At 51.1% G+C, this 22018-nt stretch overlaps 9 protein-coding genes across 9 annotated transcripts; 5 read left to right on the top strand and 4 right to left on the bottom strand.

Annotated features, from left to right (window-relative positions):
- Positions 1-595: 595 nt before the first annotated feature.
- Positions 596-2314, top strand: N7509_003208 (putative RecQ family helicase RecQ; the record flags this gene model as incomplete). Its single annotated transcript, XM_056627845.1, has 4 exons — positions 596-678; positions 735-853; positions 920-954; positions 1007-2314. The coding sequence occupies 4 exons, from the start codon at positions 596-598 to the stop codon at positions 2312-2314; spliced, it is 1545 nt and encodes a 514-aa protein (XP_056490579.1).
- A 507-nt stretch (positions 2315-2821) lies between these two features.
- On the bottom strand, positions 2822-4939 carry N7509_003207 (KH domain-containing protein; the record flags this gene model as incomplete). Its single annotated transcript, XM_056627844.1, has 9 exons — positions 2822-2845; positions 2900-3497; positions 3566-3774; positions 3833-4000; positions 4057-4109; positions 4166-4187; positions 4395-4541; positions 4598-4677; positions 4744-4939. The coding sequence occupies 9 exons, from the start codon at positions 4937-4939 to the stop codon at positions 2822-2824; spliced, it is 1497 nt and encodes a 498-aa protein (XP_056490578.1).
- Positions 4940-5383: 444 nt separating this feature from the next.
- Positions 5384-6428, top strand: N7509_003206 (acetolactate synthase regulatory subunit; the record flags this gene model as incomplete). Its single annotated transcript, XM_056627843.1, has 2 exons — positions 5384-6174; positions 6251-6428. 2 exons carry the CDS (start codon positions 5384-5386, stop codon positions 6426-6428), a joined length of 969 nt encoding a protein of 322 aa, XP_056490577.1.
- Positions 6429-6716: 288 nt separating this feature from the next.
- N7509_003205 (uncharacterized protein) lies at positions 6717-9582 on the bottom strand (the record flags this gene model as incomplete). Its single annotated transcript, XM_056627842.1, has 5 exons — positions 6717-7058; positions 7159-7325; positions 7383-7700; positions 7781-8725; positions 8781-9582. The coding sequence occupies 5 exons, from the start codon at positions 9580-9582 to the stop codon at positions 6717-6719; spliced, it is 2574 nt and encodes an 857-aa protein (XP_056490576.1).
- A 530-nt stretch (positions 9583-10112) lies between these two features.
- argB (ornithine carbamoyltransferase) lies at positions 10113-11258 on the top strand (the record flags this gene model as incomplete). The annotated part of the gene is made up of 1 exon (XM_056627841.1): positions 10113-11258. The coding sequence occupies one exon, from the start codon at positions 10113-10115 to the stop codon at positions 11256-11258; it is 1146 nt and encodes a 381-aa protein (XP_056490575.1).
- A 1154-nt stretch (positions 11259-12412) lies between these two features.
- On the top strand, positions 12413-13776 carry N7509_003203 (uncharacterized protein; the record flags this gene model as incomplete). The annotated part of the gene is made up of 2 exons (XM_056627840.1): positions 12413-13385; positions 13466-13776. 2 exons carry the CDS (start codon positions 12413-12415, stop codon positions 13774-13776), a joined length of 1284 nt encoding a protein of 427 aa, XP_056490574.1.
- Positions 13777-14267: 491 nt separating this feature from the next.
- N7509_003202 (DUF3984 domain-containing protein) lies at positions 14268-15841 on the top strand (the record flags this gene model as incomplete). Its single annotated transcript, XM_056627839.1, has 4 exons — positions 14268-14273; positions 14368-14602; positions 14664-15014; positions 15276-15841. The coding sequence occupies 4 exons, from the start codon at positions 14268-14270 to the stop codon at positions 15839-15841; spliced, it is 1158 nt and encodes a 385-aa protein (XP_056490573.1).
- Positions 15842-16990: 1149 nt separating this feature from the next.
- Positions 16991-18041, bottom strand: N7509_003201 (cut8/STS1 family protein; the record flags this gene model as incomplete). The annotated part of the gene is made up of 2 exons (XM_056627838.1): positions 16991-17859; positions 17966-18041. The coding sequence occupies 2 exons, from the start codon at positions 18039-18041 to the stop codon at positions 16991-16993; spliced, it is 945 nt and encodes a 314-aa protein (XP_056490572.1).
- A 534-nt stretch (positions 18042-18575) lies between these two features.
- Positions 18576-21935, bottom strand: N7509_003200 (ATP-dependent RNA helicase MTR4; the record flags this gene model as incomplete). The annotated part of the gene is made up of 3 exons (XM_056627837.1): positions 18576-18756; positions 18823-19388; positions 19455-21935. 3 exons carry the CDS (start codon positions 21933-21935, stop codon positions 18576-18578), a joined length of 3228 nt encoding a protein of 1075 aa, XP_056490571.1.
- Positions 21936-22018: the final 83 nt, after the last annotated feature.

The following is a 22018-nucleotide window of genomic DNA, read 5'->3' as shown; positions in this document are numbered from 1 at the left end:
AGCGAAAGTTTTTTTATGCAAAAGTAGACATCCGTGGTTCTTGGTTTCTGATATTTGAGGCTGAATCGGGATCCGTTTGGGACCGTTCTTGTGCAAGCCTATCAAAGTAAAGAAGACCACAATCTGAAACATAAAAGAATCAGCAACCTTTGTTCTATCTCTTTTTTCCTCTCGTTTTTTTTGTGGCTGATTTCCATTTCTGTCAAATGAGAGCCATTCTGAAGAGCCCTTGAGTTATTAACAAAGAGGTCTATGTTGTCTTTATGTGTGTATCATGATCTGTGCCGATTTTACGTCATGATGTACTTTCTTTTCCTATGCAATTAGATCGAAGCCCCCATAACTGATAGTCTGAATTAAGGCTTAAGGGCTCACATATCACCATATTATTATCCATATTTTCCAAGTTGTTAAATAGCTCATATGAACACTAGACTGTAGTAAATTTAGGTAACAGACTTGATGTCCCAAAGTGGAAATATGGACAAGTTCACGTGACCATGTGCACCCCCCACGGGCCGACGCGACGGACGAGTGCAAGTAATCTCCTCAACACTACTTTTTGATCATTCAGATCCCTCTGAGATGCTTCCAAATGGATAATCGGAGGGTACTTCCGCAAAGAAAGCCCGATCTAGAGTTTTACTTGCATCGTGTTTTCCGCAAAAAGTCCTTCCGGTCAGTAGTGCCATTCAACCTGACGCGCATCAACAAATTCCCTGACGATTTGATAGACCACTGCAGCGAGAGGTGATCTCTGCTGTCGCTGAAGGCCATGATGTCTTTCTCCAGGCCTCTACCTCCTTTGGCAAAAGTCTTTGCTTTCAACTCCCGGCCGTCATGGGCACTGGGTGTAAGTAGTACTTACCGGCTATTTTGGCGCGCAAATAAAGGCTTCTTGCTGACATTGATTGGACAGTGACTATTGTCATTTGCCCTCTTCTTGCGCTGATGGTAGGCAAAGTACTGTTCTAAATATGCCGCTCTTCAATTGACACCGGAATAGATGGACCAAGTCAATGCTCTCCAGGCAATTGGCGTGGCTGTTTCGACTATAAACTCAAATACGCCTCTGGCCGAGAGACGTCTCATCCTGGACGATATGCTCTCAGGCCACCCTCGCACTCGACTTCTCTATGTGACGCCCGAGCTTTGCCAAACTGATAGCTTCCGCCGGAATCTTCAGGTAGTTCACAAGCAGCAGCAACTGAACCGCATTGCTATCGATGAAGCCCATTGTATCAGTGAATGGGGCCATGACTTCCGCCCAGCATACCAAGAATTGGGCTGGTTCAAAAACAATCTCACCAACCCGGCCGTTCCCATCACTGCGCTCACTGCTACGGCCACGCCGCGTGTTCGCTCAGACATAATCAGCATGCTAGGTCTTGACACCACAAAGCTTCGACTATTCAACACGCCGTCTGCTCGTCCGAACATCCACTACGAGGTCCGGTACCTAGAAGACTACTCCGACGATGGAGATTCTCAAATTCATAATCTTCTCAAGTGGCTCAAGGCAATCCAAACCCGACGCGCCGCGCGGATTGGCGCTGAAGCCGCCGCCAAACTCCCACCGGTATCAGGTATCATTTACGTTGGGCTTCGCGCTATGGCAGAACAGCTTGCTGTCGAGCTTTCGCGAGAGAGTAGCGTGTCTGCAGTCGCTTATCACGCCGGGTTAGCCCCTCAAGAGCGAACTAGGATTCAAACACTGTGGACCTCGTCACAACCATGCGAACAGCCCAAAGATGGGAGCGCCTCGCCAGCCTTCTCGATTATTGTCGCAACCAATGCGTTCGGAATGGGTATTGACAACCCACATGTACGCTTCGTGGTGCACTGGACACCGCCTCGCAGTTTCGAAGGCTTTGTCCAGGAATCTGGTAGAGCAGGTCGTGACGGCCGAGCTGCTGCATCACTCGTATACTACAATACGCAAGAACGAGACCGGATTCATGACCGTCTCTCTCGGGATGCGGAGAATGTTAAGAATCGCGGCGGGCCGAGACAACATGTTGATAGCTTGTTGAAGAACCAGACGGCTCGGCTTGAGAGCTTCCAGAAGGTGATTCGTTATTGTGACAGTATTTCCAAGTGTCGACATGATATGATCAAAGACCTCTTTGGTGATTTTGAATTGGAGGAAATGGGGTCGCAGCAGCCGCCCTCATCCCAGGCAATGGGAATCGGCTCGTCGCCCTGTGACTTTGCTTGTGACTTTTGCAAAGAAGGTCGAGGTGGGCTGGCGAAGAGGAAGAGGAAGATGGTGCCTGATTACAGGATGGAGGTCATGTATGAAGGTCATGACTGATGAAGGGACTTCAGCTTTTGTATATATGGTATTATAAGGGTGGTTTCATGTTTTTGCATAATTTCAAGCTATTCTTTCCCTTCTTCTGTGATTCTTCATATGCCTACTATGGGTAGCGAGTGGCATCTGCAAGACATGATTAGGTATTGAACTGTTCATGATTATCAGATTATTAGACATGCTAAACCAGAGAACTAGTAAGCAGGTGCATCTCTTTAGAGCGGAAAATCCGAGGCCTGAGTTAACAGATAAGTATCCACCAAGACATCCCATAGTAAAGACTGTGATTAGACTGCAGGAGCAGGGAAAAACTGAAAGAGGGTTTACACGGGCGAACAATTAACTCCTATTTAGCAAAATATCACATCCCACAAATATTGCATGAAAAGATCAAATCGCTTAGCCTTTCCTCACTTTTGAATATCAAAACTTCAAAATCTCTTGCGTTTTAGGTTGGTTGTCTTCGTAGGCGGAAAAAACCTGATCACATTGGCGTGGTCGTCAAACCTACAGGCCGGGTGGAGGAGGGATCTGGGAGAGGCATTAGTAACTTTATATGGGTAGAAATAAATACACGGCACATACCGCACTGTAGCTACCTCCTCCACCAGGGGCTCCACCGGGAGGAGGGGGAGGGGATCCTGAACCTGGAGGAGGTGGAGGCGGTGCCTCACTCGCCGGAGGAGGTGGAGGAGGAGCGGTCTCTGCCGCTTGTTGCTGCTGTTGCTGTTGAGCGGCGGCTGCTTGGTAGTATTGGTAGTAGGCGACATAGTTTTGGTATCCACCGTAGGCGGCATAGGGGTCAGCTCCGTAGTACTGCGCATACTGTGCGCTGTAGTCAGCCGCGCTGGCGGCAGCACCGGATCCAGCAGCGGCCTGGCCCTGGCCACCGGGACTAGCAGCAGCAGGAGAGTTCGAGTGCTGATGACGGTCGTTGTAACCGCCGTAACCGCCGCCGCGACCGCCGCCTTGGTAACGATCCCCATGGTATCGGTCACCACGATCGCCGCGATCGCCGCGATCACCACGGTCACCACGATCACCTCCGCGGTAGCCACCGCGATCACCGTAGTTGTTGTACTGAGGCGGGTTATCTTTGTGGCGCTGGTATTGTTCACGGACGTTGGCAAGCAAGTCTTCACACAGTGCCTTCGCTTCTTGGACATCATTGGCATCCGGACCACTTTCATATAGGGTTAGTTGGAGGTCCCATCTCACTAATAAGAGATGAAGTGGGATGTTGGTACTCACGCAACGTGCAAAAACATCGACTCGTCACTTTCTTGGCCAGTGCTGGATTCAATGAATCCAGAGCCACGGCCCTTTATCTGGACACGGCAGCGGGTCTTCTGTTGGATATGCTTTACATACGCACCACCCTGACCAACAACCTGAGCACGCAGATTAAATCCGGGAATGGGCTCCAGGTCAATTGGGATACGCTCATCCGGCCATTTGCGCTGTAAAGAATTAGTCATTTTGTTTTGCTTTGCCAAGTAGAAAAATGCAAATTCATACACGGCCGTACTCATCCCGCTCAACCTGCTGTTCGGGTTCCCGTCGGCGGAATCGACGCTCGTCGACTAGATTAGGAAGTTCCTTTTTCATCAGATCGTCAATCAATTCGACGGCCTTGTCGAGGCCTTCCTTAGTTTGGCTTGTGATATGAAGATAGAGAGGGGGGTTCTAAGAAGTGGGTCAGTGATGCCCTACGATCTCGCGATGGATAGATAACCACTTACAGCCGCTGTCGACATGCTCTTGTCTGGGAAATAGCTTCCGCGGGTCGTGACATCTTGTAAAACAGTAAGTCATAAATCTCTTCGTCAAAATAACAGAAAGAGGGCGTACCGGCGCCAGTTTCATCTTTAATCTATAAGTCACGCAGCGGAGGTCAGCAGATGCAAAAGAGGGTTTGTGAGATGCTATGCATTTAGTGGATTGGGTAAGCTTCAGCCAGCCACACAAGAGTATGAGAGCAAAGGAAACGGGGAAGTTTGGGTTAGACCTCGGCAAAGGCAGTGCACTCGATCTTCAAAGGAAGACTGGAGAATCAGCAAACGACAACAGGAGCAATTACCAATTTCTGAGTAGAACCTTTAGTCAAGGTGTAGCGATTGCGCAGATCGTTGATCTCAAGATCTTTGATGTAGTCGCCATCGGCAACATACGATTCGCGAGGCTTTCCGTCCGCAGCAGCTGAGTCTTCTCCAGCTGGGCTGTCGGTCTGCGACAGTCAATCAGTTATTGATAACCACGTTTCAACAAGCAATAAGTATATACCGAACGGATTGGGGGGACATCAACATGTTGGATGCCCTTTTTAGCTTGAAGCTGGGCGTTGATCTTGGCCGCAGCGGCAGCTAGTCAAACGATACTTGTTAGAAAGTAGATCACTTAGAAGATTGGGTAAAAAGTTCAAGTCATACCTGCTGCCGCAGCAGGGTCGGCGGGAGGTTTGGAGACAGGGCTATTAGGTTCGCGACTGAGCGGGCTGCGGGTACGAGTGGACTCCGTTTGTCTGGCAGATGGCGATCGCGAACGGCGATCGAACCGGGAGCGACGAGGCTCTGGTTCGGTTTGGTCGAAGCGAGATCGCTTACTTTTGCGCTCGTCGTCGGCCATAGTGAGGTGAGGAGAGGTGAGGTGTGAGGTGACAGGGAGATAGAGACAGAGGTCTAGGTAATTTGCGAAAGGGTCCCAAGTTTGGCGAATAGAAAGAAGGCGGTCGTGAATGAAAGGATAGTCAATCAATTCTGTTCCAGTGGAAATGATACTTCCAATTCACAGTGGATTGAAACAGCTTCCAGGAAATTGTGATGGGTGTGTGAGAGAGACAGTCTTCCCCAAAGGCACGATCACTGGCACTTTCACAACGATAAATTGCTTTGATATTCCTCGCGCCCGGAAATTCCTAGTCACGTGGAGATGCATAACGCTATCCCCAGGATGGACTAGCGTTGCCGGTGAGTCAGCTTCGCCGAGGTCGGAAGAGCAAAAAGAATCCGGAGAACCCATCGGGAGTCTGGAGTGATTCATCGCACAACTTCTTCCAATTCTGAAGCAGCCATGGCTTTCAGACGCCCCTCGACGCTAGCAGCGTCAGCGTCGCTGTTCTCTTCTGCAGTTGCTGCTGGTCGGTCTCGCACTGCTACCGCTCTGCCCCGATTCAATGCCACCCGCTCTTCCTCCAGCTCGACCTCAGCACTGGCATACAAGGCATTGCACCGTCGTTCTCCTCTGCCTCTGCCGGTCTCCGATGCCTCGCCTCAATGGGATGCCCCGACTGCCGTCTCGAGCATTCTGTATGAGACTCCCGTGCCTCCCTCCAACCCGCCCAAACGTCACATCCTGAACTGCCTCGTTCAGAACGAGCCCGGTGTGCTGTCCCGTGTGTCCGGAATTCTGGCCGCCCGTGGCTTCAACATTGACAGCTTGGTCGTTTGCAACACCGAGGTCGAGGATCTCTCCCGCATGACCATCGTGCTGAAGGGCCAGGACGGCGTGGTTGAGCAGGCTCGCCGCCAGCTGGATGACCTAGTTCCCGTCTGGGCTGTTCTCGATTACACCGAGTCGGCTCTGGTGCAGCGTGAGCTTCTGCTCGCCAAGGTCTCCATCTTGGGCCCCGAGTTCTTCGAGGAGCTCCTCCAGCACCATCGCGAGATTACCATGCCCTCTGAGAGCCTGGACAAGACCAAGCAGGGCCACTCTTTCGAGCAGATCGAATACCACCCCCGCAACTTGCCTCAATCCCAAGCTCTGCGCCACAAGCACGAGCATCTGGATGCCATCACCCGCCTGACTCACCAATTCGGCGGTAAGGTCCTGGACATCAGTACCAACAACTGCATTGTCGAGCTGTAAGTCCTAGCTGACCCCGGTCCTCTCGGCCCACCTTCCCTTCCAGTAGCTTTTACTGACCTTATCTCCAAATAGCTCCGCCAAGCCTAACCGTATCGACTCCTTCCTCAAGCTCATCGGTCCCTTCGGTATCCTTGAGTCCACCCGCACTGGTCTCATGGCTCTGCCCCGTTCCCCTCTGTCCGAGCAGACCGAGGAGCTCGAGAAGGATGCCGCCGACGTTGTCGATGCCAGCACCCTGCCCCCTGGCTAAATATCTACCCCCAACCCACCAATTCAAAGATATACATACCCAATATGATTTGGTTTATTTGCTGCGCGCCGCTTTGAGCTTCGGGTCTCGATTCTATGCTATAATCTTCGCGGTTCTCCTACTTGATGTAAAATGTTTCATTATCTTGGCCTTTTGCATGCGTTTCAAGTTCTTTTTTGTAGCAATACTGTAGGCATATGAAACGAACCGTCAAAAGTCTCCTCCCTACCCTCCCAAATAAGTTGAATTAGAAGGCAGTCGTCGGCCGCGTCCATATCTCAACACTCTCTATAGTCTAACATTTGCTGCAATCCCTTTACCCCGATAGAGTATGATATCGGTGTACTGCAGAACTTTGATTCCGATTTTGGCCACCGCGTCCATTTCTAGCGATTGTCCGAGTGCCTTGCGCAGAGCGTCGTACCCAACTCCACCCAGTATCAAGTCGACTGGGATACGCGGAGTTTGAGATAAACCAGGCGGGACGTCGAAAGGTTTATAATATTTTATCCTGCCGAGAGGCTCGTCTCCCTCGTAATAGGCAGTCGCTTCAATTGAGGTTATTGTGATGCTTGTCTTGTTTAATGGCGAGAAGAGGGTGAAATCAGTGGTCGATGACCAAAGATGAAGCTATAGAAGTCCTTTTATTAACAAGAATAGCCTTTGCCATTGCCGAATTCGAGGGAGAGAAGGAGTAAGGGGATTGAAACAGCGGTGGAGTGGTACTTACCGTTGCATCCTGGATGAAATGCGGCTCTTTTCCATGATCTGGGGATCCTGGTGTGGAGAGAGCAGGGACTGAAATGTTGAAAGGAATAGCTGACAATGCCTTTCCTAGTTGAGGAATAGCTGGGATTGATCTTTCGTGGGCTTGAACGGAGACTGTTGTGTTATATCCTGGAATGCAATTTAGAGTCATGATATAAGATCAATGGGTTATCTGGGGATGCACACCTGATATATAGGAAGAAACGAGGGTTCGTCCAGCTTCCACACCATCAGTCCCATTCATCTCCAATGGGCTCCAGGAAAGTTCTACCGGTATATTGCTGTTGTTTCCGGGTTGGATATCGATATCGCGAGCAGTGATATGGGCAATGGATGACCCGTTGTATAACACCAACAAGTCAACAAAGGGAATCGTTGCCGAGTAGCTTGTAGGGTTTGTAAAGTTCACCTCAATTGAGGCCGAGAGCGATGATTCTGTAGAATTGTTCAAAGACAAGGAACCCACACGAAGATTTAGATGATCAAACATGTTGCCGGTTGAAGCTATGAGCAAGTCAATGACCGAAATAAACAAAGCTAGATTTGTACTATATATCTAATTTATGGAAATCACGAGAACATACTGTTCACAGGGACATCCCCAGAAGCCGGGATGCCACGTACTGTCAAGCGGCCCAGGCCAGTCTCAACCTTTGTATCTACGGTGGCAGCAACGTGCAGCACCACTGCCTTGTCGCCAAAAAGCATCGCCTGAACAACCTGCGACAATACGTCACTGTCGGTTACCTCTAGTGGAGCGTCCTTGATAGCAAACTCCACCAGTAGGGCGGCCAGACCATCCTCGTCCTCTGTCATAGTTGAGTTGGAATCTTGCCACTTGTCGAGGTTCAAGACCCCGAGCTGGTTACCTCGATAGTACACATTCGCTATGGCTCGGACACGAGGAACATCGACCTGGAAGTTCATCTCCTCCGGCAAGCCAATGAGAACCTTCATAACAGCCGACACCGATGGCGATGCTTCTGGTGTATTGGGCTCAGCGAAAGGATCAGGGAGCGAGAAATGTGTGTCCGTCATAGTGAAGTTCTTGACCAGGTCATCCAAAGCGTGTCCCGTGAAAGGGAATGGCACGGTGACACTGCGCAGTAGAGTGGCTATCCAGTCGGGTGTTTGAGCCAGTGGAGCTTCCGCACCACGAACAAAGATGGTGGTCTCCTGACCTTGAATGAAGCCCGAGACCAACAGATCCAAAGGCGAGTCCCTTCCTCCCGGGCAACTGCTCGTCAACTCATCTGGTATTCTCTTGATAAGACCTTTGGCGTTGACGTCCGTTGGCGCGTTGGTATGGACTGCAACCTCTGCTGTGGAGGCATTGGCAACCATGATAAGAGGGTCGCCGGGTGAGCAGTTGGGCACAAGCACGTCGAATCCAAGAGGTGGTATTGTGAGTGCGATCGGCGAATCAATCTTTGCAGTAAGAGCCACATCAACGGCCATGGCCCCATTTTTAGCGTCATGTACGTTAAACCTCGTGAGGCTGATCACTGGTAGGGCGGGGAAGTCGTGTTCTATGTAGTTCATGTTAGTGTTACGGTGGCAAATGGTTATATCAAAATCATTTACCTTCAAATGTGATCGTGTCGGTGATTATTTGTTCGCCGAGGGCAATGAGACCGGTCGACAGGTGTAGAGTAGCCTTGCCGCGGATTCTCAGACGATCCAGTCTGCCTTCTATCCAATCCATCGCAATCGAATGTATACCTTCGACGTCTCCAGCCGCCAAATCGGTAAGAAAATCGACGTGGTTCTCATGTCCATTTTGGATGTTCACTTTGATAGAGGGTAATTTCGCCGTGCCAGCGAGAACGTTGCCGTACTCCGGCAGATACACTTCAAGGTCCGACTCGCCCGACTCAACCTCCCGTGCTATCCAAGTGGCGAGTCTGCCGAATCTTCGAATCGAGTTACTCTTGACACGATTCGCATCCATGACAAAATCACCCTGGACACGGGCGCGAACACCATCGGGAGTTGTAGAGTCGATTGATAGTGCGGTAGGTTTGAATACTGCAGCTTCTTGGGCATACTCTTTGACCACAGCCGGCGCGGCAAAGGCGAAGATCAGAATAGATAGGACTCCGGTCGTTAATAAAACAAGAGATATGATGGTCGGCCATCGCACTCGGCTGGGTTTCTTCTGAGCGTCTCCTTCGGTCGAGGTCGATCTTCGAGATGCAGCTGACGAAGGCCGTTCAGTCCCGTAGGCTGCGGCATCATCGCGGCGATGAAGTAGTGGTGTGGATTCGGAAGACAGTTCAAATGATCGGCGAGGCTGGTCTGGACGGGCTCCTAGTCTTTGTTGAGATGGGGTAGGAGAGGAGGAGCGGGCTTGCCCGTCCAGCAAGGGCCTGCTCGCCTCAGTCATGAGTGTATTGATATGGTTGTAGTGAGTTGAATAGTAGAAGTAGCTTTCCCCCTCTCTCTTCCTCTTGTGTGACAGTGACAAAGTGACCTGGAGGGGGAGTGAGATGGAGATAGTGGAGTGATAACGGGGACTAGAAGTGTGGAGATCCGATGATGTCGACTCGACACCTGATTCAGGCCAACACTTGGCGCCGAGGCCGGCCACTCGCGTTCGTACTAGGAGACACTAGTCTATTATAGGCTTAGTGTCGACCACCACCGGCAGTCACCAGTGGAGCCCCAACCAGCAAACCAGCCAAAATGCACCGCGGGCAAGTGCACCCAACAGCGTCAGCCATGATTTTCCTCCGGATTTGATTTGACTCATTGCTGGTCCCTTTCAATTTCCCCCACCGCTCCCCCCTCTACCCCCAATTGCACTCATCCACTCTCACACACACTCTCTCTCTCTACACACCTACACACCTACACACCCATTCTGCACCATCACCTACATCTGCACCTCCTGTATTTCCTATCTCAAAGTCCACAATGGCTAGCGGTCTTCAAGCTGCCGCCCGTTATGGCGCCCAAAGTGTAACTCAATTGGCCGGCTCCACCTCTTCTTCCCTGAGTCGAACTCTTCAGGCTAATGGTCTTCGACGATTTGCCCACCAGACACAAACCTCTCCTCCAACCTCTCCTTTCGCCCCTCGCCATCTGCTCTCTATTGCAGACCTGACCCCCGCGGAGTTCGCAACCCTGGTGCGCAATGCCTCCTCCCACAAGCGGGCCATCAAGTCCGGAGCTATCCCGCAAAGTCTTATTGGAGCCCTCTCCGGTAAGACCGTCGCCATGATGTTCAACAAGCGCAGCACCCGTACTCGTGTCTCGACCGAAGCCGCTACAGTCCAGATGGGCGGTCACCCCATGTTCCTCGGCAAGGAAGATATCCAGCTCGGCGTCAACGAGTCTCTCTACGATACCTCCGTCGTCATTTCCTCCATGGTTTCCTGCATTTTCGCGCGTGTCTCCAAGCACTCCGACGTGGCTGATCTGGCCAAGCACTCCACCGTCCCCGTTATCAATGCCCTCTGCGACTCCTTCCACCCTCTGCAAATCATTGCCGACTTTGTGACTATCTACGAATCCTTCACTCCCAAGGCCCACAACCTTTCCAGTCTGGGTCTGGAGGGTCTGAAGATTGCCTGGATCGGTGATGCCAACAACGTCCTGTTCGACCTGGCCATTGGTGCGACCAAGATGGGTGTTGACATGCACGTCGCCACACCCAAGGGCTACGAGATCCCCGCTGACATGGTCGACCTGATTCAGCGCTCTGGTGAGGGCGTTGCCTCTGCCGGCAAGCTTATCCAGACCAACACCCCCGAGGAGGCTGTCAAGGACGCCGATATCCTGGTCACCGACACCTGGGTCTCTATGGGCCAGGAGGAGGAAGCCAAGAACCGCATGAAGGCCTTTGAAGGTTTCCAGATTACCGCGGACCTGGCCAAGCGTGGTGGTGCCAAGGAGCACTGGAAGTTCATGCACTGCCTGCCCCGCCACCCGGAGGAGGTGAGCGATGAGGTCTTCTACAGCCCTCGCTCCTTGGTGTTCCCTGAGGCGGAGAACCGTCTGTGGGCGGCAATCTCGGCTCTGGAGGGCTTTGTTGTGAACAAGGGCAAGATTGTGGAGTAAATGGAGACATGGGATCCCAACAATACCCACCAACAATAAAATCAAAGAAATAAAGGACGACCAAAAAAGTCTGAGGAGGGATATTCTTCTTGTGTTCACTCCTTCTGAGCGATTTCAGGAGTTGACGTTTTCGGGGGATACTAGTATACATAGAGCTTTTCATTCGGATGTAATTATTCATTTAACAAAAAGAAAGAAAAAAAAAAATCCACTAAATCTTCCCGAGATCCGTAAGACTCCGTTCGTATAGAGGCTCTCCACCGGGAAGCACCAATGACGTTGATGATTATTCTCTTTTTTAAGGTTCCATAAAGTTGGTGGCCCGGCATGCCAGGGTTTCGAAAACCCGGTACCCTAGGCTGAGGGCACGAGTACCTACTTCTGCCGCTAGTTCCGGTAAGCAACTGATAAGATTGTGCCCATCCGATGGTTAGTGGGGCCATCGGATGCTGCCAGGCTGGTTATGTGGCGGGGCTTCCGATGGCATCCACGGAGATGGAGGGGCACGGCTGGGGCTGAGGGATATAACCAAGCTTGATTCGTTATGATGTATATGGGGTAGGACAGTCAACTACAATAAAGAGTGTAGCTCTTGATCTTGCTATTCCCAGGCGGAAAATAAGGAAGTTGAATGATAGATCATATGTACGAGATATGAGAATAGTAACCACCGCAGCCGATCTCAGTCCGGCAAAAGGAATATGCATATATTTACTATGTACTAGTATAACTATAACATCATGATCATTAGCTACAGTACTAAATCAAGTGGATATATTTAGTACATAATCAACACGGCTCCTTCTACCCGATCATCAAACAGTGCCTATTTCTCCGTAGGATCGACCGGGATATCCGGGCCAAAGTCCTCGGAAGAGTAACAACTTCCAGGGTTGACACCTGGGCAAACCACCCCCACACTCTCTCCACGCTCCGAAAAGCCACCTCCAACTTGTTAACCATCGGATCGGTCATTCTGCAGGCGGGGTACTCCCGATTACCATACAAACTATTTGACTACATATATCTCGAGCTCGTCAGTCTTTCTTGTCCATATATTTCCCACCATATCACCTGCATTGCATTCAAAGAAATCTTGAACTCAAGTCACACACACACGCACCTGGAAACATACAACCCCACATCTTGAAACAATGGGTTTCGCAGACAAGCGCGTCGCCATCGTCGGCGGTGGCCTGGGAGGCACAGCCTTCCTAAACGCCGCCCTCTACAGCGGACTGAAAAACGTCCAGCTCTACGAGCAAGCACCCCAATTCGGCGAAGTCGGCGCCGGTGTGAACATCACCTCCAACGCCAATCGTGTCCTCGACGCCTTCGGTCTGAAAGAAAGCATGACCGCCAAGTCGAGCCGCAAACTGCCTTCATACATGGAATACCACAGCTACGAGACCGGTGACTATCTCGGCCACATTGAGGAATTCTCGCAACCGCCCGCCCGGTTGCTGCATCGCGCGCATCTACTGGATTCATTGAAGGAGCGTGTTCCCGAATCATCGCTAAACCTGGGCAAGCGACTGTCATCAATTGATCGAAACACTGCCGGTGCTACTGCGCCATACACCCTCCATTTCGAGGACGGTAGCACCGCCGAAGCAGACATCGTCATTGGATGCGATGGTATCAAGTCGAATGTCCGTCTCGACATGGGTCTGGGAGACTCACCGAATTACTCGGGTCAGGTCGTCTACCGCGGTTTTGTAGACTACAAGGACCTACCATCCGAGACGGCGCAATTGCTTCGGAAGACGGTCAATTTCCGCGGTCCGAAGCGCCACGTTCTGATTCTTCCTATTGGGAATGAGGAAACGAAGACTGATCGTGCGGCAGTTATTGGATTCATGTCTGAACCGCTTGAGGCGTGGGATTCGGAGAGTTGGATGTCTCGCTCTGATATTGACAGTTTGCAGGAACATGTTAAGGACTGGTGCCCGCAGGTGCAGGATATCATTGCCGGTTTGCGAAAGGGCTCGGAGGATGGGAAGATTTTGAAGCAGGCGCTTTATGTGCGCGATCCTCTGGATAAGTGGTTTGAGATGAAGGAGGGTCAGAAGGATGCAGGTATTATTTTGTTGGGTGATTCGGCTCACTCTACGCTGCCTCATCAAGGTATGTTGATCACTTTTTGTGGCTTTATTTCTCCTCTCCTCCCTTCCCACCGACGCAATTGACTAACGTGGATCGAATAGGTCAAGGAACCTGTATGGCTATTGAGTCTGGTATTGCCCTCGCGACTATTCTGCGCCACTGGAAGGGTGATGATCTCGCCGGAGCGTTCCAGTTCTACCAGGATCTTCGCAAGCCCCGGACAGACCGTGTCACGCAGACTAGCTACGAGGCTGGTAAGCTGGCGAGCTCTGATAGCCCTGACCAGATGACCAATAACTTCAACCCGGGGGCGCTGGGTGAGCGGATGAAGTGGATTATGGAATATAATGTTCTGGAGGATTTGAAAATTAAGGGGGCTGGTGTGTTGGACTTTCAAGACTCGAGACTTTAAGCTTGTGAGTTCTGTTTGAGGTCATGGTGTTATAGATGATACTTAGCCATTCTGTATAAATGATTGTTATGACTGTTCAATCCACCCAGAGTCTACTAGTAGTACTTCAAGTTGGATTTTTCAAGAAGTTGTTTACTAAAGGTAAGTTGAATGCCAGCGCAGGTGGGATGATAGATGCAGTGGTGTTTCCTCGGTCAGACCACTTATAGTAGTACTACTGGCCCGGGTATATAGTTATAGTACAACTCCAAAATATTACAACATCTCACCTGGGCACCAACCATATTTGCCACTACTTCGAAAGCCCATTCGTGTGACTTCGAATCGAATAAAGAACCCAATTCCACCTTCGATAGCATCATACCGTCAGTATTGCATGATTCATTTTGAACCGAGCACGGCCGTTTTCACATGCCAACCCGCACGTGCAGCACCTCCGCATTTCCAGACATCTCGACATTTCCGAGTCTTCTTCTCTTCTTCACCACACCATGGAGGTACGTATACTACTAGTATGCTGCTAGTACCCTCCATCACCTAATTCCGGGGACATCAACCACTGGCACTGGCACCTATCTAACAAATACTTAGTTAAACAACCCAGGGGGCTTTCGCTCCCAACGCTCATACCCCAACCTCCACCATGTCTCCCTCGCTCCACTCACCCCCCGATTCCCCATAGACGACGACATCGAACCAACAGACTACTTCAGTCCACGCGACACTCTCGAACCAACACCCAGCGGGTCCAAAACACCCCCACGAACTTCGTACTTCTCTAGCGTCTCCGTCCCCAGCACTCCACCCATCCTCTCACATTCGCGAAGTACATCCCGCACCCGGCACCACCACCGAAGCAAGAGCTCCAGCCGCGCCACAACATTCAGCGATTCAAATCTGCAATCTCATACCCGGGAACTTTCTCTCCCACTCCACCACCAGAGTCATCATCAGCATAAGAAAACATCCAGTTCACCCCATATACGCCGACCACAGAGCGAACACGCCCACAGCCATGCCCAACCCCCCCACGACCAAATCAGACGCAGAATGGATGCTCCGCGCCGGAATAGCCCTCGCTTCCTCGACCCGCGAAGAAAAAGGCCAAAGCTGGCTATCCAAACGCGAAAGTTCAACCAGTCTCGTCACCGAGATCCCCATCGACAATGAGCCGACGCATCACCGGCACCACTGGCGCACGAAGTCGGGGTCGTCACGAAAGTCTCGGCCGGGTTCCGGTGCGTCGACGCCAGGTGGGATGAATCTTTCTAGACGGAGTTCTCGTTCTAGAGGGACGAGTCGGCGGGGGAGTCGGGCTGGTCTTACTATGACTTCTTTGCCGCTTACTACCACCACCACTACTACTACTACTGCGTCGACATCGTCGATGGTGGCGGTTGGGAATGCGGGGGCTGGGGCGCAGGGTAAGAGTTCTAGTCCTTCGGGTGCGATTACCCGGGAGGTACGGGGGCGAAGTTCGACTGAACGGTCGGGATCAGGTCTTGAGGCTGATTTTGTGGATGAGCGGATTCGGGCGGAGATGGCTTCCTTGCAGCGGGGGGATGGAGATGGAGATGATTATTACGGGGATGGCTTCGAAGGCGATGAGGAGTACTGGGATGGAGAGGAATACGGGGATGAAGGGTCCGAATACGATTATTCCTCCGATGAGACGCCGGATGAATTTGACGAAGCTGATTTGCAGCGACTCACGCGTGAGCGTGGATTCGGGTTGGGAAGTTGGATTGATCGATTGGTTGAGTGGACTTTGTTTGGCGTTGAGGAATGGCCTGCTCCGGGTCTTTCGTCGACGGCTGCGACGCGCATTGGGACTACGCCTACTACTACGACTGTGACGTTTGAAGAACCGCTGGCTGGAGGTAGTCTCGAGCGGGATGAGGGTCATGATAATTTATCCCTTGCGTCTGCGGAGTTGGATCGGTATTCTGATATTGATTCTGTTTCCCATGCCGAGGAGCCGGTTGTTGTTGAGAAGCCTGGGGAACAGGGTGGATGGGAGGATGCGAGTTGGTTGTTCCGGGTTGTGAAGCGTGCCATCATATAATGATGTTGGTGATTTTGGGGTGATGGCTATTCCATTTGTATATACGCAACTTTTTTTTGTTTCCTCGAGTATCCTCCAGCTCAACCGCGAAGGCATGAGATCAGATTGGAAAAATAGCGATAGCGATAGCGATGTCTTATGATTATTTTCGAGTTGAACCAGCGTGTAAGAATCAGCGTGCAAGACATTTGATATCGATGACAGTACTACTTGAAGCATCGCCAGCAGGTCACCATGGCTGCCCAGGTTTGCTAGAATCTTCATCCTGCGTCGAGACAGGGTCAAAGATTAGGTCCGATTTGAATTACGAATACGAAGTAAACTGAGGATACAATATTTAAAGTTGGACAAAGACGAAGAATCAGACTAAGTAGTACCGGTGTAAATGAATTGTTGACTATACAAAACTCCAGACAGTGCAAAATCGATCGAATCACAAAGGAAGCACGCCATCCGAGATCGCAATGAAGGAGAACAAATGAAATCAGAGAAGAGGATGGAAGGAAACGAGAGGTCGAGAACTGAGCCGAACAGACAACTCGAGATATGACAAAAGGAAAAAAAAGAAGAACAAGAGAGGTTGGAAATCGACGAAGTCGGAAGAAAAAGCAGGCGAGAGCTTTCGAAAATTCATTGGAAATTGAATAAGGTGAGATAGGAGTGCGTAGGACGCAGTCGCCATAGCAAAAGGAATCATTCTCTTCCAATAGATCACAGAAAACCATTCAGGGTAACATCGGAAGGTCGGAGGGCGAAAGTCGGGGAAGGTAATAAAAAAAGGAAGACATGAAAGTAAGTTGTCAGGTGATTCGCCTTTGCATACTATAAAACGCCAATCTGAGACCATGTGGATTCTCTAAAGGTCATGCAGTAGTTATCGTGATCGTGGCATACGTCGGAAATGTTGTGCGGTCGGATAAGTGTATTCAAGACCGTCGGGCGGGGTTCACGGCGTGAGAGCGAACAGCGTGATGTGAGTGAGGACGGGGACGTGAGTCCATCCGGGTGCGATGTATGGAGTGTGTTTATTCCAAGCAGGATTTAACCAAGGTAGTGGTGTGCCGTATTATCGAGTTCGAAAAGGGGGTGTATGTGGGTGAGGAGGCCGCTGATCTGAGTCATCTGGCTTTCTTGTTTTTCTTGCTTTATTCACCAGGGACCGACTTTGACGGGAGTTCCGAGGCCATAGGTGCCGGAGAACAACTGGTCCCGTATAGAGCCAAGTTCATTGCCGCCGGGGCTGTGAGATTGGGAATCTTGCGGTCCATTCATCCACCCTAGGCTCGAGCCGAGTTCGTTGATGGCGGCCTGAAGCTTGCCTCCTGATGTGTGGTTGTGTTTGGCGAGCTTCTGATCCCATCCTCCGTACTGCAGCTGGATGCCACCGCCACGCTTTCCTGCCTCCCGAATCACCAGGATCCAGGCCTTGCAGATCTCATCATATGCGGAGTCTCGTTCGATATTGTTCTGTGGTGTGCTCCAGCGAGGCAGGGCATGGATGATATCCGTGGCTCCGTCCAAGTAACTGAGGGAGACGGAGGGCTGTGTTTCGTTGGGAGGGAGGAAGTTGGGGGTGAAGTCGCTTAGAGCCTCGAGAAGGTTTGTAAGTGGCTGACGAACTCTGTTATAGGCGTAATCGGACTCAGTGTTGCCACCGAGAGGGAAAGATGACTGGAGGACGGCCTGATAGTTCCGAAGGACCTGGAGGGTGGAGGAGACGCTTGGACGAGGAGAAGTGTGCGCCACCTCATCGGCCAGCTGGGGGTGACGCTCGCACATGGTACGAACGACGGTTCGGAGGGCATCGGTGTCCAAGGTCTCTAGGAGACGAGGAAGAGCAAGAGGTCTGCCAGAGACATTTGGTCGGGATCGTTTGATGTTGCGGAAGGAGGAAGGGAGCTGACGAGGAGTAAAGGCGGGTGAGTTGGTAGGAGAGGCGGACATGCGTCCATCGTGGTCATTGCCATCATCATCGGCTTTCCGCTTGCGGCTGGTGTAGGACGATGAAGGTGTCGACACTGCGAGGGGTGGTCAGCTCAGTTTTCTTCAGATGTCTGCAGAGAAGCTCTCTGGGCATGATTCAAGCCATGGACTAGGGGATGGAAAGAGCCAGGGAGGCCATACTTATACGGGAGGGAGAGAATCGAGAGTGCTCGTAGAAATGAGGAGGAACAGGAGGTGTGGCCACCAGACTGTTCATGATGACAGCCGGATGGCAAGAAAAGATGAGCTTCTCAGAGAGGGATATGAGCTCTGAAGAAGAGAAAAAGGGGAGTCTTGTTTTTTTTTCAAGAAAGGGTGCCCATGTGCCCAATAGGGTGTGGTGAGGTGAGGTGAGGTGGGGAGAAAGAAGGGAAGAGAAACGGCGGTGGGTAGCGTTGCGGGAGGCAACGCACGCCGGCCGTGCAGGTTTTGCTGGGGTCACCTTTCAACGTTGCAGACTGCAACATTTTCCTTGACGAGCACACTTTGGGTTTTTGGTAAGAGAGATGACTGGGGGAAATTAGAGAAAAAAATAGTAGAATATTTTTAGCATGCTCCTTTGACGCTGGTATGGTAAGGTTATAGATTTTTATACAAATTTGTTACTAGCGACTACTTGTACTTGTACTTCTAGTTACAACTTAGTTACTTGTAACTACCATGTACTACTGGTATATGTGATACTACTAAGACAACGAATGATACTAGTGTTCTTTTGATTCCACCTAAAGTGCGCCTAGGGATATCGTATTTACAGGTACAGAGATTGAGCAGCCACAATGTCACGACGAATCTTCGTGAGCGCCATCTCGAACTTGCTCTCCAGGTCCTCGCTGCCCATGACCTTGGCAGCCTGCGCCATCTGTCGCAGACATTCCTCCAACCGCCGGAAAACACGGATCAAGCTACCCTCGTACACATCGGTCATTTTGCTAACAAAAGTTGGTGGTTAGTTCGGGTGTCTCCGCTCACATCAAGGGGGGTGGCAAAATGCTTACCAGATCTCCGCGAAGGACTTGCCGTTCGCCCAATCGTACATGACCTCCATGAGCTCCCAATGGAAACTATTGACATATTCTTCCTCGTTGAGGGCCAGCTTGGACTCTTGGGAGACCTTGGCGACCGTCCGAGCTATATTTTGGATGTCTTTGAGAGGCTTCGCGAGCTCATCCTTGGACAGTGGAGGTGCCTCCTTGACCTTCTCCTCAAAGACAAAGACACTCATGACGGCGGCTATTTGCTCGGGTGTGAAGTTGTTGAAGAAACCGTTGAAGAGCAACTCACTCAGCATCAATTCATCACCCGTGCTGATTTCACAGGCGACTCGGGCCTTCATTTGAATAACTTCGGCATCGTTGATGAAGCCAAAGCGACGAAGCACACGCTTGCGGCACTTGAGCTCATCCAGCTGCTGAATAGCCGTCGCCTCCGAAATCTTCTTCTTAACATCCTTGATTTGAGTGGTCGTGTTAACCTTGGTGGCATACTGCTCGTAAAGTTCTGGCAACCGAGGCGAGTTATGCAAGGGGTTGCCAACAAGACGAGACTCAAGAACTTCGATTTTCTGCGTAGTCATTCATCAGTATAATGTTATATTAAAAACAGCTTTCGTAGGCCAGGGAGTACTTACCCTGAGCACCTTCTTAAAAGAATCATCCTTAATACCCATATTTTCAATGGGGTCAAGCACCGCAATGCCATCTGGCATACGCCTCTTAATCTCGTCTAGATTTTTCTTGACGTTGTTCCGATTGTCGACCGAAGTGAGATCCTTGGGGAGCATCATCTTAACGTGAGAAATCTCGCGAAGACAGGTGAGCATGCATGGTACAACCTCAAATCGGCACTTTTCTCCTTCCTTGGCCGGCTGAATTCCAGGAGGGAAATGCTGGAATGACTTGGTACCGATAGAAGGACCCTCGGCAAGCTTCAGGAGCACATCAACGATGTACGATTCGTGCTCAGGGATTTTCTCCGAGGCGTTCTTGGGTCTCCGCTGGGTGTATTTCACAACCACACCCCAGCCAAAGTCCGTACCCTGGTATGTGATGTGAACCAGGCGACCGCCTGTCAAATAGGCCAGAGAGTAATTGGGGTGACTGATGACGGCTTGTATGTCATCGGAGAATCCGTCAAGCTGTTTTCGCAGGTCATAATATTCGCGGATTGTACCCTCGTCAGAGATGACCATGTTCGCCCGCCTGTCTTCCAGCTCATGTAGTTCCTTCTCGAGGTCTACGATGCTGCCAGTATTCTGGAACTGTTTGAAGCACCGTTCAAGCATGTACTCTGGAGAGATACCATCCACACGCATAAGGTTGAGAACCATGTTGTAGCTGAGATGGAATGCGGAATTCAAGCGGTCCTGCTCACCGCGCACAATCTCCTTGGCAACCGCAGGATCCATATGGTCATCCACCATCATGATCACGATACCTCGGTCATCAAGACCTCTTCGACCAGCACGGCCAGACATTTGAATGAATTCGGACGGCGAGACCCATCTTTGGCTTGTACCGTCGAACTTCCGAACACTGGTGAAAACAACAGTCTTGGCAGGCATATTAAGCCCAATGGAAAAGGTTTCAGTAGCGAACAAGACCTTGATCAGGTTCTCTTGGAAAAGAATCTCAATGGTTTCTTTTAGGATAGGGAGAAGGCCGGAATGGTGAACACCGACACCTCTTCGCAGCAGGGGTAAAATGTTGGCGATCTGAGGCAGGTCACGATCCTCCGGAGATAACATCTCGATAGCGCTATTGAAGACCTTGGAAACCATTTCCTTCTCGGAATCATCGTTGAAGGAAAGGTTTCTCAGTTGGAGGGCACCGCTTTCGCATTCACGCTTGCTGAAGCTGAAGATGATGACGGGGTTGAGCTTCTTCAGCATCACCATTCTGACAATCTTGAAGATATCGGAGGGGCCCTTATTCCCGCCTTTATTAAGCTTCTTATCATTGCCCTTTCCTTTCCGCTTCGCGAGAGCATCGCTGGGATCATCGCCCCTCTTATCAGCAATCGCACCCATGGCTTTTTGGAAATTCTCCTCGCGGAAAGCTCCTTTCTCATCCACGATCAGGTGGATACCCTCGCCACCGGCCGGGAAGAAGTAATGTTGAAGAGGAGTCGGACGGTAGTTGGTGTAAACGACGTGACAGGGCTGGTTGTGCATTTTGGTGCACCATTCGGCAAATTGCATGGCGTTGGGAATGGTGGCGGAAAGGAAGACATATCGAACCTTATCGGGAAGGAGAATGATGGTCTCCTCCCACACAACACCACGATTGGCGTCACGCATGTAGTGAATTTCGTCAAAAACAACCCAACCGACTTCACGCATGATCTCGGAACCACGGTACAACATGGAGCGCAAAATCTCCGTAGTCATGACCAGACAACTGGCAGTGGGATTGATCGTAACATCACCGGTCATCAGACCTACATCACCAAACTCGGCCGCAAACTCACGGTATTTCTGGTTGCTCAGCGCCTTGATCGGACTCGTGTAGATCACTCGCTGGTTGTTCTTTAGACATTGCGCGATGGCGTATTCCGCAATCACCGTTTTTCCGGCACTAGTGTGGGCAGACACCAGCACACTCTCCTCTCTTTGAATAGAGGAGACTGCGACTTGCTGGAAAGGATCGAGGGTGAAGGGATATGTCTTCGCAGGCTCAGCAGGCGGCTTGTGCTCGGAGAGGGGTACGTAAGGATAATTCGGTGGGATGGCGACTTGATGGCGCACTTGATGAGACACCGTGATCGAGGAATCTGGGGAGACTTGCAGTCCACCGGCGGTGATCTCAACCTCTTGTTCAGTTTCGAAGGTATCAGCGACGAGTGGCGCGGGGGCCTCGTCCAGTCTTTGGCGCTTTATTTCCGGCTGTTCATTCTCGGGGGTTGGCACATCGGCGACTGGCTCTGCATCGGCCATGGGTTCGTCCGTAGAGGCCGTGTCGACCGGTTCCTCGACCGGCGCAGCGTCATTTGCCTTGACGCTGCCGTTGGCTTGACGTTTCCTGCTCTTGTCTCTTCTAGAGCGCTTTGGGACGCCATCAGACGGTTGAACCGCCTGAGGCTTGTCATCAAAGACGTCGAAAAGCTCGTCCATCTCCAAGGAAGAGCGTAGACTTTTCGACAGCAATTCTGTAGACAGCGACAAGAACTCCGAGGATGCTTTCTTTTTTTTTTCTC

This window comes from Penicillium cosmopolitanum (genome assembly GCF_028827165.1).
Source record: "Penicillium cosmopolitanum strain IBT 29677 chromosome Unknown utg000005l:1.0-4006212.0:1.0-4009387.0, whole genome shotgun sequence".
In the NCBI taxonomy this organism is placed as follows: Eukaryota; Fungi; Ascomycota; class Eurotiomycetes; order Eurotiales; family Aspergillaceae; genus Penicillium; species Penicillium cosmopolitanum.
The sequence above is the reverse complement of the archived record's forward strand: the minus strand, read 5'-3'. Positions and strand labels throughout refer to the sequence as shown.